Source organism: Pan troglodytes, chromosome 3, assembly GCF_028858775.2.
Source record: "Pan troglodytes isolate AG18354 chromosome 3, NHGRI_mPanTro3-v2.0_pri, whole genome shotgun sequence".
NCBI lineage: Eukaryota > Metazoa > Chordata > Mammalia > Primates > Hominidae > Pan > Pan troglodytes.
In genome coordinates, this window is record NC_072401.2 from 1,726,048 (window position 1) to 1,740,100 (window position 14,053).

The following is a 14,053-nucleotide window of genomic DNA, read 5'->3' on the forward strand; positions in this document are numbered from 1 at the left end:
ACACCCCGGGGCAGTGTAAAGGAGACTGGACTTAGCAATTGGTAAGAAAAGTTGGATAAAGAGAGGGTTTTGTTAGTATGGGAGAAACGGCACCCTTTTATACTAATGAGAACTAGTAACAACAACAAAAAAAACCATGCTGTAGAAGACAGAGGGAAACTGCTGGATGGGTGCCTTGGAGGAAGCCACAGGCCGGGGATTGGATGCACAGGGCAAGGGGCGCTGAGGGAGGGTCTGGCTGCAGCTTGCTCAGTGAAGCAAGAGGCAGGGTGAGGAAGGGGTGAGGCGGAGGAGCGGCTCGGGGCTGGCTGCAAGCTAGGAGCTGGGAGCCACTGACGCCCAGGGACAGAAGCTGGTGCTGCAGAGAGGGGCGGCGCAGGGAGTCCCTCTTCTTTTCCTTTTTAAAATAATTGCTTTACTGAGATATAACTCACACATCCTGAAACCCACCCTGTAAAAACACGATTAACAGAGTTGTGAGCTACCACCACCGTAATGCAAGGGCACGCCCATCCCCCCGAAAAAGAAACCCCGGCCCGCCGCCGGCGGCCCCCGCCCTGCACCCAGCCCCGGGAGCCCAGTCGGGCGTCTGCTCTGCGTGGCCTGTGCCGGGCGCCCCGCGAGTGGGGTCCACACCACGTTCCTCCGAAGCCACGGTTTCCCAAGCCCGGTCTCCAGGTCCGTCCGTCCGCAGCCGACCTCGCACTCCCCTGCGTTCGAGGCTGCGGACTTCGGCGGCAGGACGGACGGCGCCTCCGCTTCTCATTCCGCCCAGGGCCAGCCTGGGCCCGGGGTACCTGCTGTGCGTCTGGCGCCGAGGTGGGCCCCGAAGACCCCCGAGCCCGCCCAGGGATTCCCTTCCCGAGGCCGGAGAAGGGAGGCGCCGCGGGGTTCAGGGCGCCCTGCGCGGGGCGAGCTCGGGGGCGGGGGCCCGCGCCCTCCCGTCTGGGCAGTCCTCACCGGCCCTCTGCAGGTGAAGGGACCTGGCCGCGAGCCCCCGGGCGGGCGTGGCGTTGAGGCCCAGACCGGAACTTCCTTTCGGCCTCAGTTTCGCGGCCGGCCCCGCCCCCGGCACCCGTACATGCGGCCCCTTTAAGGACTTTCTGCGCCCTCCCGCCTCTTTTTTTCTCGTGCGTCCCCCTCCCCACCCCCAGCAGCCTGCCTCGCCCTCGCCGGGAGCGCGCCTACGTCACCGCGCAGACCTCGGCCGCGTCTTTGCGCCTGCGCCTCCTGGGCCGGGGTGAGCCATTGGCTGTCGAGCTCAGGGCACGTGATAGGGGGCGGGGCCTTCACCGGAAAGGGTGGGGCAACGGCGAGAAAGGCCGCGTCGAGCGGTAGGTGCAGTCGTCGCCGTGGTGACCCCAGGTCCTGATGCGTCCGGCCCAGGGCCAGCCAATGGCGGTAGAGGTCTTGGGCACCTGACAAGAGGGGCGGTCCCCCCGCCGGAAGGGGCGGGGCGAGGCAAGCGGCCGCGTCAGCGGTAGGTGGGGCTGTGGTTACGGTGCCGGGCGGGGGTCGCGCCGGTTCGGTCCCCGGGGCTCTGCGGGCGCCGGGCAGAGACCTGCGGCCAGGGCGTGTCCGTGTGCCCGAGAGCGCCGGCGGCGGGGCCGGAGGGCGGGCCCTGGGCCGAGTGACAGGCCGCAGCCCCCCGAGCACCGTCGAAGCCGGCGCGCCCGCCCGGTGCAGCCGCTGTGCGAGAGCGACCCCGCGGTCCAAGCCTCGCGTGGCCCTGCCGGGCCCCTTCTTTCCCCGGGTAGGGCGCAGCTTCCCAGCCTCCGCCCCAGCCTCGCCTGGCGCTTCCTTCCGGGTCCTTCGGCCTTTCCCTGGCGGTGCGGCAGGCCCTCGCCTCATCCCACCAGGCACGCCGCGGTGCTCGGCCCTGGGTATCCGGGCAGGCTGCCTCCGTTAGGGCCGCCCCTGTTCTCCGGACGCGATTTTCATTGGTCTCAGAATTTCTTGGCTCCTCTTGGCCTCTGCAGCCTTGCTGGAGGCTGCCCTGCGGAATCTGAGTGAATAAGGGAAACAGCAACAGTCACGTTGGGGAAAAGCTGATTCGGACAGTGCCACTGGTTCCTTTAACGCACGACCCTCAATGCAGCGTCCCACACACGGGATTATAGAGGTCCCGAGTTTAAGGTTCACTTTTAAAACTGCTATCACCGCCGTAAAGGCCTTGCTGGACACACATATTTCCCAGAGAGGCACCCACAGATGGACCCCAGCCTCAGGGTCCTCCCGGAGCTTTCGGTTTATAGTGGAACCCAGTAAACACGTTAATAACACCGAGAGCTATAAAATACAGATGGTGATATAGCATCTCTGCCTTACTTATTTCTAGATATGGATCAGAAACTTTCGAAGTTGGTAGAAGAGCTCACAACTTCAGGAGAACCCCGACTAAATCCTGAGAAAATGAAGGAACTGAAGAAAATTTGCAAGTATGTCTTAGGGTTCAGTAACTCACAGTAACTGGCCCACTGAGCCCAGGACACACACAGGGCCCTGCCCTCCTGCCCCCACCTGGGAGAGAACCACCCGAGGGACACACCCAGGACATTTTCTCAGGGCCCTGCAGTACCCAGCTCTGACGGGTGGTCATGTTCTGGGGTCGGGGCGTGTGGCGTTGGGGACCCCACTGCTCTGCGGTTGGTGCTTCTCTTCATTCCCATTTGTGTGGTCTGGAGCACATCCTGTAGGAGTTCTTGAGTGCACATATGTGATTCAGAGAGAAACGTGCATCTTTTTCTTTGCTGCTGGACTTCTCGAAGGGAGAGAATAGAGTTTGCTGATGGGCGAGTTGGTCCATCGCCTTTAGGGTATGTCCACCTCTGTTCACTTCCTCCAAGGAAAACGCCGGACGGGATCTCTGCCGTCACCCTCAGGCAGCCAGAGATTCATGGGGGAAGCAAAACTTCCCCTCGGAGGGTGGAGCATAAGTCGAGGACACTGATTATTCTGTATCCTGCGTTTGTAAAATGGCAATTTATAGATTGTTTATACAGTGATGGAGTGTTGACATTTTGATAGAAAATTTCAGGTCAGGTTTTGCTGCCTGCGCCAGGAAATCCAATTCGCAATGGTTTATATGGGGTCAGGAGCTGGGAATAGGAGCATTCAGGAGGGGCTGGGAGATGTCCCGAGCTCTAGGCCTTCCTTCCTTCCTGCAGCAGGAGGCACCCAGCTGAACAGTGTGCGTGCTGGGCGGTGTGCGTTGTGCCAGGCGGTGTGTGTTTGTGCCGGGCGGTGTGCGTTGTGCCGGGCGGTGTGCGGTTTGTGCCGGGCGGTTGGCGTTTGTGCCGGGCGGTGTGCGGTTTGTGCCGGGCGGTGGGCGTTTGTGCCGGGCGGTGTGTGTTGCGCTAGGTAACGTGTGTTTAAAGAGCCAGAGGGTTTGTGTTTCAGGCTTTGCTGTAATGCCTCAGTTGTGAACACAGCTGTAGATGATGTAGGTGGATAGATGGGCGACGTTCCAATGAAACTTTGTGAATGAACACCGACATTTGAAGTGTATATAATTTTCACATTTCACCAAGTATTTTTTGTTTGTTTCGACATTCTTGGCTTGTGGGCCACACAGAAACAGGCAGGGGCTGGGGAGCTAGATGTGGCCCTTGGGCAGTAGTTTGCAGACCCTGCTCTAGAAAAGGGGAGAATAAAGATGGGAAGGCAGTGGTGGTCCCTGCCACACGTGCGTGCGGCATCCCTGCACAGAGAGTCTCCCCCCGCCCATCCTCTGCGTGTGGGGCAGTTGGGTCAGGCCAGCTCGCATCCCCAGGTCTTCAGAGGAGCAGCTGAGCCGCGCCTACCGCCTGCTGATAGCACAGCTGACCCAGGAGCACGCCGAGATCCGTCTCTCAGCCTTCCAGATCGTGGAGGAACTCTTCGTCAGGTCTCACCAGTTCCGGATGCTGGTTGTTTCCAACTTCCAGGAGTTCCTGGAGCTCACGCTGGGCACAGACCCCGCACAGCCTCTGCCGCCCCCCAGGGAGGCGGCACAGAGGCTGAGGCAGGCGACCACCCGGGCCGTGGAAGGGTGGAATGAGAAGTTCGGGGAGGCCTACAAGAAGCTTGCCTTGGGCTACCACTTCTTAAGACACAACAAAAAGGTAGGTGGGCCTGGCCCATTTTTTCAAAGACTGGTTACCTGACGTGAGGAGGGCAGACGGTACCAGGGTGAAGATGCGCCTCCTGTTGAACCTAGCACAGCAGGGGCCTGCTTGGCCTTGCCTGAACACCCAGGCTGCCAGACCATCTGTGGGGTGTGGGAAAGAGGGCAGCATCTGGGGTCACGGCCTCCCTGAGAGGGGCGGCGCAGCTCTAAGAAGAAGAGCATAAGCTTTATGTGTGGGTGGAGCTGAGGCTGCATGTGTCATTTTTTATGTGTGTGTAGGAGACAAAGGAAAAGCCAAATCCAACTTTTCAGATGCAACGTTTTCTATGACAGTGGCCCCTGGACTCTGGGACCTGTCCCAACCTTGCACTTTAAGGCTCCACCCGCACCCTACTGTGGGCTCGGGCTGGTGCCTGGCATGATGAAACCCACCAGGATCTGCCACTGTGGCCTGAACCCAGCCTCATTGCCCAGACCCTACCGTGCCCCTTACCCCACCTGCCACGAAGGCTCAGTCCTCCCCAGTGCAATGACCCAGCCCTGCTGGCTTCCCTGTGTGCCCTTGGAGTGCCCTGTCTCCCAGGGTTCATGCTCAGGGTTTGTTTCAGACTCCTGGGTCCAGTCAGCAGCCTCTGCCTGCTAATGGAACAAGCACACTGCTCTCCTGCCTGTGAGGTACTTGGGGTGAGAAGTCTCGTCACCTCTTTTAAGTTAGCAGACGTGCTGGCTTTCCCGGGCTCAGACAGCAGAGAGATGTGCATTGTGTTTTGTTGTAATGCACTGTGAACACCTGGGTGTGAGGGTGCACACCCACAGTCCCACTGACTCTTGAAGCCGAGGCTGGTGGATCACCTGGTCCTGGGAGTTTGAGTCCAGCCTTGGTAACACAGCAAGACCGTTGTCTCTTAAAAAAAAAAAAAAAACTACTGTGAACTTACAGACGCATAGGGCTCTTGGCCACGCATGGGTGCTGTCTTTTGTTAGGCCTACTTGAGCTTTATCTTCCTCACATTCTGTATAGATAGCTCTAGTTTTTGTTGTTGTTGATGATGTTGTTTTTGAGACAGGGTCTTGGTTTGTCACCCAGGCTAGAGTGCAGTGGCGCGATCTCGGCTCACTGCAACCTCCGCCTCCCTGGTCCAAGTGATCCTCCTGCCTCAGCCTCCCAAGTAGCTGGGACTACAGGCACACGCCACCACACCTGGCTATTTTTTGTTTTTAAGATGGAGTATTGCTTTGTTTCCCAGGCTGGAGTGCAGTGGTGCGATCTCAGCTCACTGCAAGCTCCACCTGCCGGGTTCACGCCATTCTCCTGCCTCAGCCTCCCAAGTAGCTGGGACTACAAGCACCCCCCACCACGCCTGGCTAATTTTTGTATTTTTAGTAGAGATGGGATTTCACCGTGTTAGCCAGGATGGTCTCAATCTCCTGACCTCGTGATCCACCTGCTTCGGCCTCCCAAAGTGCTGGGGTGACAGGCATGAGCCACTGTGCTGGGCCAGCCCTAGTCTTTATTTTCTTTCTTTGAGACAGAATCTCGCTCTGTCGCCCAGGCTGGAGTGCAGTGGTGCGATCTCGGCTCACTGCAAGCTCCGCCTCCCGGGTTCACACCATTCTCCTGCCTCAATCTGCCGAGTAGCTGGGACTACAGGCGCCCGCCACCTGGCCTGGCTAATTTTTTTTGTAGTTTTAGTAGAGATGTGGTTTCACCGTGTTAGCCAGGATGGTCTCGATCTCCTGACCTCGTGATCTGCCTGCCTCAGCCTCCCAAAGTGCTGGGATTACAGGCGTGAGCCACCGCGCCTGTCCCCTAGTCTTTATTTTCAATTGCTCAGGTGGATTTTCAAGACACGAATGCTCGAAGTCTGGCAGAAAGGAAGAGAGAAGAGGAGAAGCAGAAGCACCTGGATAAAATTTATCAAGAAAGAGCCAGCCAGGCGGAGAGGGAGATGCAAGGCAAGTGTCCAGGACGGAGGGAGGGGCCCACGCCTCTGAGGGTTGCCCGTGGTCCAGCTGTTCATCCTCCTGGTCCCAGGGCCCCAGCCGCAAGGAACCCAGGTTTTCAGACAGGCTAGGTGGAGAGGATTCAGGTCGGGCCGGAAGGCGTTCTTAGCCATAGGCCTCCCAGGCCGTCCATGCCTCTCCCGCGCCCTCTGGTGGTCACATTCATCCATGCCCGTTCGCTGCGCGGACCTCTGGGCAGAGATGCCAGGCACAGGTGTGCCTGTGGGCAGCGGTCTGAGCCCCAGCCTGGCTGAAGGCCCTGCCACCTGTTTATTTTGTGGCTGCCTTGCCCTTGCCAGCCCCTTCCCCAAAACTTCACTGTTTGCTTCTCGGCAGTCAGCCTTTCTTGTGAGGGGCACCACGAGAGTGTGAGGAGGGGGTGCCACGGCCCTCATGAGACACCTCCTGATGTGGGCGGAGGCACGGCCCTGTGTCTTCAGACTACATGTACCCCAGATCCTTCTCCTGACAGACTGTGGTCCCAGGTGTGGGCCCTGCCACAGGCCACTGGAAACGCAGGCCTCAGGGGAGCTCACAAGGCAGGCAGCTGGGTGCCCAGACAATGAGGAGGCTGCCAGGAGGAAAGCTGCTCCGACCCGAGAGGTGTGGCATGAACGAGGCTGTTTTGTTGCCCTAGGGAAGAGGTGCAGCCGTGTCCTGGGAAGTGCAGGTGGGCTGACCTCCCCTGCACATTCGTGCTCGCTACCCGGAGGTACAGAGAGATTGCCTTGCAGGCCCAGCTGCTGAGCTGGGTGCTCTAGTAAGCGGTGACTTACGCCTGTCATCCCGGCACTTTGGGAGGCCAGGGCAGGCGGATCGCCTGAGTCCAGGAGTTTAAAGCCAGCCTGGGCAACATAGCAAGACCCTGTTTCTACAAAAAAGTTGAGCATGGTATCATGTGTCTGTAGTCCCAGCTAATCAGGAGGCTGAGGCGGCTGGACTACCTGAGCCTGGAAGGTCGAGGCTGGGGTGAGCTGGGATTGCACCACTGCATTCCACCTGGTGCTGAAAAGTGACACCCTGCGGGGAGTGGGCCTCAGTGTGGTTTTGAGTGGGCTGGTGCTTTTGCTCCACATGGCGCAGCAAACAGGTGTCTTGATCTTCTGGCAGAAATGTCTGGAGAAATTGAATCCTGCTTGACGGAGGTAGAGAGCTGCTTTAGGCTGCTGGTGCCTTTTGACTTTGACCCGAACCCGGAGATGGAATCCCTTGGCGTGGCTTCTGGCATGTCCGATGCCCTTCGCTCCTCCTGCGCGGGCCAGGTGGGCCCTTGCCGGTCTGGCACCCCTGACCCCCGGGACGGGGAGCAGCCCTGCTGCAGTAGAGACCTGCCTGCCTCTGCAGGCCACCCCAGAGCGGGCGGCGGGGCACAGCCATCCCAGACAGCCACAGGTGACCCCTCAGATGAGGACGAGGACAGCGACCTCGAGGAGTTTGTGCGGAGCCACGGGCTGGGCTCGCACAAGTACACGCTGGATGTGGAGCTCTGCTCAGGTAACTGCCTTCGCGGGGTCTCTGTGGCGCCGCCCTGCCCCGGCTCCTGGGTAGGCCCCTCCCTCACTGGCACCTGGCCCAGGAGCCTGGGAATGCAGGGGCCTCCCCTGGGGAGCTAGGTCAGGGGTCACCACCAGGTTTTTCCTTTCTGTGTGGCCTCTGCACTGGGCTCCCCCCACCCATGCCAGGCCTCTGTGGCCACAGGGACACTTCTAAGAGCTCATGGCAGCCCCCACCTCAGTGAGGCTGTGGGCAGAGTAAGGACCCACAGGATTGGGGTGAGGTGGGGTCTCGAGGCTGTTGCGGTCCTCAAAGGATGAGGGAGCACAGGCCTGACCTCCAAGTGACCGGATCCCTGGGCAGGCTGTGTGGGCATCCCGTCAGCTCACAGGCCTGTCAGGGTCCCGTGTCGCCATGAGGGGTCAGGTAGCACCGGCCCTTGCTGGGAGGAAAATGTGTTCCAGAAATGGCCATGGGCAGCCTTGGCACTGCAGCCTGGGTGGGTGAGGATTGCAGAGACATAGCCGCCCCCGCCCCCCAGCCCCAGCTTCCTCCCAAGCCCCCTGCTGCCCCCCTGGGGTGTGAGTGGAGGCTGGGGCCCTTTGGGTATGTGTGTGGCTTCAAATCGCTCTCTTTGAGGAACCACCTTCTTTGGAAGCAGGCACAGCAGGTGTCCCTTCACCAGGGCCAGGAGGCAGCCGGGCTGGGAAGCTGCTGGGAGAACTGATCCTCGGGTCTCAGCTGCCCAGAGGTGCCTCAGCAGTGAGGCTGCAGGCCTGTGCGGGGTGGACACCGCTGCTGCAAGCCTGGGCTGTCCTTGCCTGCATAGAGCTCTGCCCTGTGCCGGACACTGAGGGTGCCACAGCGGGGGAAGCCACGGCAGGGCAGAACTGGAGTTGGGGTGTCCAGCGGAGGAGAGGCCGGGGGGGTGGGGGCTGGTGAGGCTGGGCTGGAGGGGCACCATCCTGTGGGGTGGGCTGTGGAGGGGAAGGTTCTGTGCCCGGCGTGTGGGGGCGGTGAGTAGAAGAGGCTGTGGGTGGTTTCGCCCTCCAGATGGGATGGCTGCAGCCAAGGAGACTGAGACACAGGCAGTGGAGCTGCGTGTGAGGGGAGGCTTTGGTGTTAAGCCACAGTGTTCTTTTCTGAGATAATAAAACACTTCCTGCTCACAGCATCAGGTTTGGGATTCCCGGGGGCAGGCATGGGCGTCTGGCAGGTTCCCCTCAGGCTAGAGCAGCCTTCCTTGCGTGGTCTGCCTCTCCGGGGCCTGTGGGAGACACCAGTCGGCGCCCTCTCGTGACCTCTGTGTGCTTCTCCCCAGAGGGCCTGAAGGTGCAGGAGAACGAGGACAACCTTGCTCTCATCCATGCCGCCCGCGACACACTCAAGCTCATCCAGAACAAGTTCCTGCCGGCTGTGTGCTCGTGGATCCAGGTGAGCCTCGAACCTGGGACCTGTGGGTGGAGGGACGTGTGCAGAGTGCCATGCATGGGGGGGGTCCCTTTCTTGGGGGGACTGTGGCCCGGTGACTGAATGGCCCTTGACCCGCGAGGGCTCTGTCCCTCACCCGCAGCTTTGTCCTCTGCATCCCAGGTGTGCCAGGGACCCCCCGGGCCAGTGGACCTGGCATGTGCCTCCCAGCAGGACAGCTTCCCAGGTCCTGCCTGGCCGGCCCCTGAGCTGTTCGCACCCCCGTTTCGCAGCGCTTCACCCGCATCGGGACCCACGGTGGATGTTTAAAGCGTGCCATTGACCTGAAGGCTGAATTGGAGCTCGTACTGAGAAAATACAAGGAGCTGGACATCGAGCCTGAGGGAGGGGAAAGGCGCAGGGTGAGTGGGCAGGCGGCGAGCGGGAAGGGGTCCCAGAGGCCTCAGTGGGGGAGGAGAAGCTGTGGGGGGGTTGTGCCCTGGGCCTGTGGGCCTGGCAGACCCCAGCCACACCCCAAGCCCACTCAGCCTCAGCAGGACCTGCCTCCCCAGCGAGGGCTTCCTGTGAGCCCAGGGTCATCGCCATGGCAGAGGGGACAGTGCAGCTGTCGGGTGTTGCCCGGCTGCCGTGTATGGTAGCTGAGCAGAAGTGCTGAGTGCTGTGCGCGCCTCCAGGAAGCCACCAGTCAGGCTGTCCCCCCGTGACTCCTTCTAGGGAGTCATCAGCAGTGCGGCACCTGTCCTGGCAGGCACTGTATCCACCAGAGGAGAGACCCTCGGCAAACCCTCAGACGGCCAGGAGGGTCAGCGCGGGCACTGGTGCCCACTTGGGGTGAAGACTTGGGTTACTGTCTGCTGGGCCTTGCGAGGGGCTTGGGAGGGTCATGGGGGCACTGCACTTCCCTGAGCAGGGAGCACGGGGTTAGAAGAGGGCAGGGCTGCCGCGAGGGGCTGGAGGCTGGAGGGAGGTATGGGGTGCCTCTGGTGGGTGAAGCTGGGAGCAGAGACCGTCGCATTGGGTGTGTCGGAGCCGTTCGAGGGTGGGGGTGCCCGGCACACTGCTGTGCCAGGGGCCTTGAACTGGCTGAGCATGGAATGGAAATCTGGGCATCGGTGCCTGGAGGGGCCTGAGAGCTGGGGTCCTCTGCAGACGTCCTCGGCAGCACCCAGCACAGTCGGGCCTTAGGACTGGAGGCACACAGCGGCCACCCTGGGCTCGCACAGCAGTGCTGTCTCTCAGGCACCTCTCCCTTCAGGAACCCAAGCCCTGAACCCCAACACCCCTGATCTTGGACCCCAAATCCAGCCCTGGCCTAGGAGATGGTGGCCTTTTGGCTCTCCCCAGTTTAAGGAAAGCTTTGGGGTGGAAGTGACACTGTGCTCCTCGCTGGGGAAGAGGTTGGGTTCCACAGCAGCAGACGTGCGGGGCCTTGGAAGTTGGGGGGTGGGGAGGCTCCTCTCGATTAAATGCTGAGCCTGTCGTTTTCCCCAGGTCAGTGGCCCCGCGTCCCCAACATGGTGGTGTGCAGCCCCCACGGGGGCCAGCAGAGGGCGAGCTTGCTTTTCTCCTTTAAGTCCGAAACCGACTCCCGGAGAATTTATAGACACGTGGGAGCCCACTGGCCATGCCGCTCGTGTGTGGCCGCGTTTGTGGGTGCTGGTCAACACCTTGCTCCACAAGGAAATACTTTTGTGAGTTGTGACGAAAATATACTTTTTGCAATGCGAAAGGATGCTGGTCTAGGCTTGGGAGGAAGATGGTGAGTGCCGTCAGCGCGTCAGGATCAGGGTGAGCCCACTGCCCATGTCCAGCACACTTGGGCCCACAGGATGGCAGCCGCAGGACCAGGCCCCTGTGCCAGCCCCTGTCACTGTTGCCTAGTGGGCTGCGTGGGGGCTGCCGGCTGGGGTCATGGGCACTTCCCTGTGGCTCACATTGAGGCCCTTTCAAGGTCACTGCCCGGTCTCCACGGCACGGGCAAGGCTTGCTGGAGCCTCACGCTGAGACCCTGCACCAGGCACTGCACCGGTGCACCTGCCGCCCTGGACTCACCTGGCACGGCTTCTGCAGTCTGCAGACAGTTTTGTCTGAAGGTGGCCGGTGGGCCTTTGCCTGGCAGTGGCAACCCCTGGGTCAGCTGGCTTATTGGTGAGGGTCCATAGAGCAGAGCGGGGCTGATGGGTGGCATGGTCTGGTCTCATCAGGCCTGGGCCCCTCCAGCTGGTTATTGGTGAGGGTCCACAGAGCAGAGGGGGGCTGATGGGTGGCATGGTCTGGTCTCATCAGGCCTGGGCCCCTCCAGCTGGCACAGTCCTTTAGTATCAGTAGCAGTGCCGGGGCTGGGGCAGCCAGGTGGCTCTCCTTGGCCTGAGATTCTGGCAGTGGAACCTTCTGGAATGCCTAGTGCTACCCCTGCCTGCATCTCACAGCTCTACAGCATCTGGGATGGCCTCCAAGTGGGGTTGGCTGGTGGAAGTGAGTCTGGGCAGCCTCTGGGACTGCTGGCAGCTCGGCCTGCTTGGGTGAGGATGAGGAGCTGCCGTTCCCCGAGTCAGGACTCTAATTCAGCGCGGCCACGGTACCGGCGAGGCCTGCAGGCTCCCAGCCATGGCTGACTTGCACCCACAGCTCCACCTCACCCTGGTGGATGCAGACTCCCCCTGTGTGCCAGGGACCCTGCGTGCTCTTCATGAGTGTTCAGCTCAGCCTGGCCCCTGCCCTGTGTGGGCTCAGGAGTGCTGGCCTCCCAGACCTCTGCAGGCTGCGGGCTCCTGCTGGCCGTGCCCCTCTGGAGGCAGCACTAGCCCCTCCTGCCTCAGGGATGCTATATTCAGGGCCTGGTCTGTGGGGGCCAGGGCCCATAACACGGGTGGGGGCCAGGCCATGCAGGAGGGTACTGGGCAGGGCACGGCCACCTGAAGGACCCCAGCAGCTGCTGCTCCCACCCACCAGGTCCCGGGGACCCCGCCGACACTGTTAGCTGTCTCTGAGCTTCTGAGTGACTCTCACGTGAGCATCTCACGCCCCACGTGGTGGAGCCGCCAGCACTGTCCCTCCATGGCGCGTGACCCCAGCCCTTGGCACACAGGCAGCCACCCTGACCCAGCGCCCAGGGCCTGCTGCCATCCCACTGTCCTTCCTCACTCCTGCTGGCCGGGGCCCACTCCTGACCCATCGGTGTGCATCCTCTTGAGATCTGAGTGGTGGCACTGGGCGGGGGGTGTCTGCGGCCAGGACTGACAGTGCTTAGGGGGCCCCTTGTCCCCTTCGACCACACGGTCCGGCCAGCAGATGTGCCCCAGCTGTGCTTCAGAGCTGGTGAGTGTGCAAGGGCAGCAGGGCCTGTGAGGCTGGATTGAGGATGTCACAGCTCCGGTGGGAAGGGAGGCGCCACGCTGCTCATTTGTCAGTTGAATGGACACTTTCTAGACTCTTCTCCGCAAACTGGTTTTTTTTTAAAGCACCGTTGTGAAGTCCTTGGAGATTTTGCTCGTGGCAGCTGGAGTGCGAGGAGCTGCCTGGAGATGAAGTGATTGGCGGGCTCACCTGGCTCAGGTGAGCGATGCTTCCCAGAATAGATGCCGTGGCACCACTGCAGTATCTGCCCATCTCCCTCCTGGCTCCGCGCAGCCGCCGCGTCCGAGTGGCGTGTGTGCGGCAGGTGGGGCTGGCTGACGAACGTGGGCGTTAATTAGAGCCCTTTTAATTAGAAATTATGAACGAGGTGCTCCTCGTTAATTTTCAAATAAAATTTACAGAGGGTTTAAATCACTTCCCTCCGTGTCTCCCCATTTAGCACGGGGATTGGCGTCGTTAACTCCGTGTGTAGAACAGGGCACGCTAATTCAGTCATGCCTGATTTAAATATGTTTAGAACTTCCAACTAACGTGTAGGAGATGGGAACATGGAACGCTGCTAGCTGCAGGCAGGAGGCAGGAGCCTAGCCCCGGAAGGCCCAGCCCGTCCTCGTGCTGTCTCCGGCCGGTGCTAGTGCTGAGGCTGTCCTTGGGCAGCCACCCGGGAGCAGACACCGTGTCTTTCCTTTTTAACATTTCCCACTTGGTTTCTACGTAATACTGTTTTCCTTTTGACGCAGATGTTCTGTCTTCAGAAAATACTTAGACGGGTTTGAATATGTGTGCTGTGCATTTGGAGTGCCTCTGAGTGGCTTCCGTCTGGGGACAGATGTTCCGTCTTCAGAAAATACTCAACGCTGGTTTGAATATGTGTGCTGTGCATTCGGAGTGCCTCTGTGTGGCTTCCGTCTGGGAGCAGGCCGAGGGTGAATCTCCTGGATCGATGTGCAGCGTCATTTGGTAGATTGAGTGTCCAGCCTTGCCACGCTGTAGGGCCGGTGTGATCATCCGTGGCTGCGTCATTTGCTGAGCTGATAAAAATCCTCTGGAAACTTTCACGTTGCCTGCTGCCAAATTACATAGCTCAAATCACCAATTACTTTGTATTGTGTAATTAACAAAATATTAATTTCCTATCAGCCAGTGAGTCAGAAACCCATCTTAAGCATCGTTCTCTTTAGTACCATCAGCGTGGCTCTGTCTTTCCTTCTGCTAGTTACCGGGTTACTTGTTTCCGTGGCTGAAAGATACGGGTTTGTTTTTGTTCTCGCCGATGTTGAGTCTGATGTGGCAGCCACATGGGTTCGGCCGTGGATGCGTCCTCCGTTGCCCACAGAACCAGAGTCGTCCCCCCGACTCTGTGGTTTTCTTTCTCTGTCGGCCGCCTGCCTGCCTCCTCCACCGGCCTCACCACCAAAGCTCTGATCTTTGGAGTTAGATGCCAGAAGCATTCTGCCCTCTGATGTTCAGTGGGCTCCAGGATGCAACCGACAGCCTCCCGGGGACCCTGTCAGCCCCTGGGATCGAGGCCCCACCTCCTTTTCCTGCTGTGCGTGAGGGAAAGTTTTCTGTGATGCTCTGGAGCCATGGGAGTGTCTGACTTCCGGGAGGTGAAAGGGACAGAAACTGAAAACCCGGGAATGAAACGTGGACCCCCCA

The 14,053-nt window shown here is 60.2% G+C and overlaps 1 protein-coding gene across 7 annotated transcripts in view; it reads left to right on the forward strand.

Moving 5' to 3' along the window:
• The first annotated feature begins 1,299 nt into the window (after positions 1–1,299).
• Positions 1,300–14,053, forward strand: part of UVSSA (UV stimulated scaffold protein A) — a 41,984-nt gene continuing 29,230 nt past the window's right edge. For 2 of the 7 annotated variants that reach the window (XM_024355942.3, XM_054683680.2), the window contains exons 1-7: positions 1,300–1,480; positions 2,339–2,438; positions 3,773–4,103; positions 5,944–6,064; positions 7,223–7,606; positions 8,928–9,040; positions 9,310–9,438. In XM_024355942.3, the coding sequence (XP_024211710.2) occupies positions 2,341–2,438; positions 3,773–4,103; positions 5,944–6,064; positions 7,223–7,606; positions 8,928–9,040; positions 9,310–9,438 (1,176 nt within the window). In that variant the 5' untranslated portion in view covers positions 1,300–1,480; positions 2,339–2,340. Of the gene's footprint in view, positions 2,137–2,338; positions 2,439–3,772; positions 4,104–5,943; positions 6,783–7,222; positions 7,607–8,927; positions 9,041–9,309; positions 9,439–14,053 lie in introns of all 7 variants that reach the window. The other 5 variants (XM_063808566.1, XM_063808568.1, XM_024355943.3 and 2 more) reach the window with 5 other exon arrangements.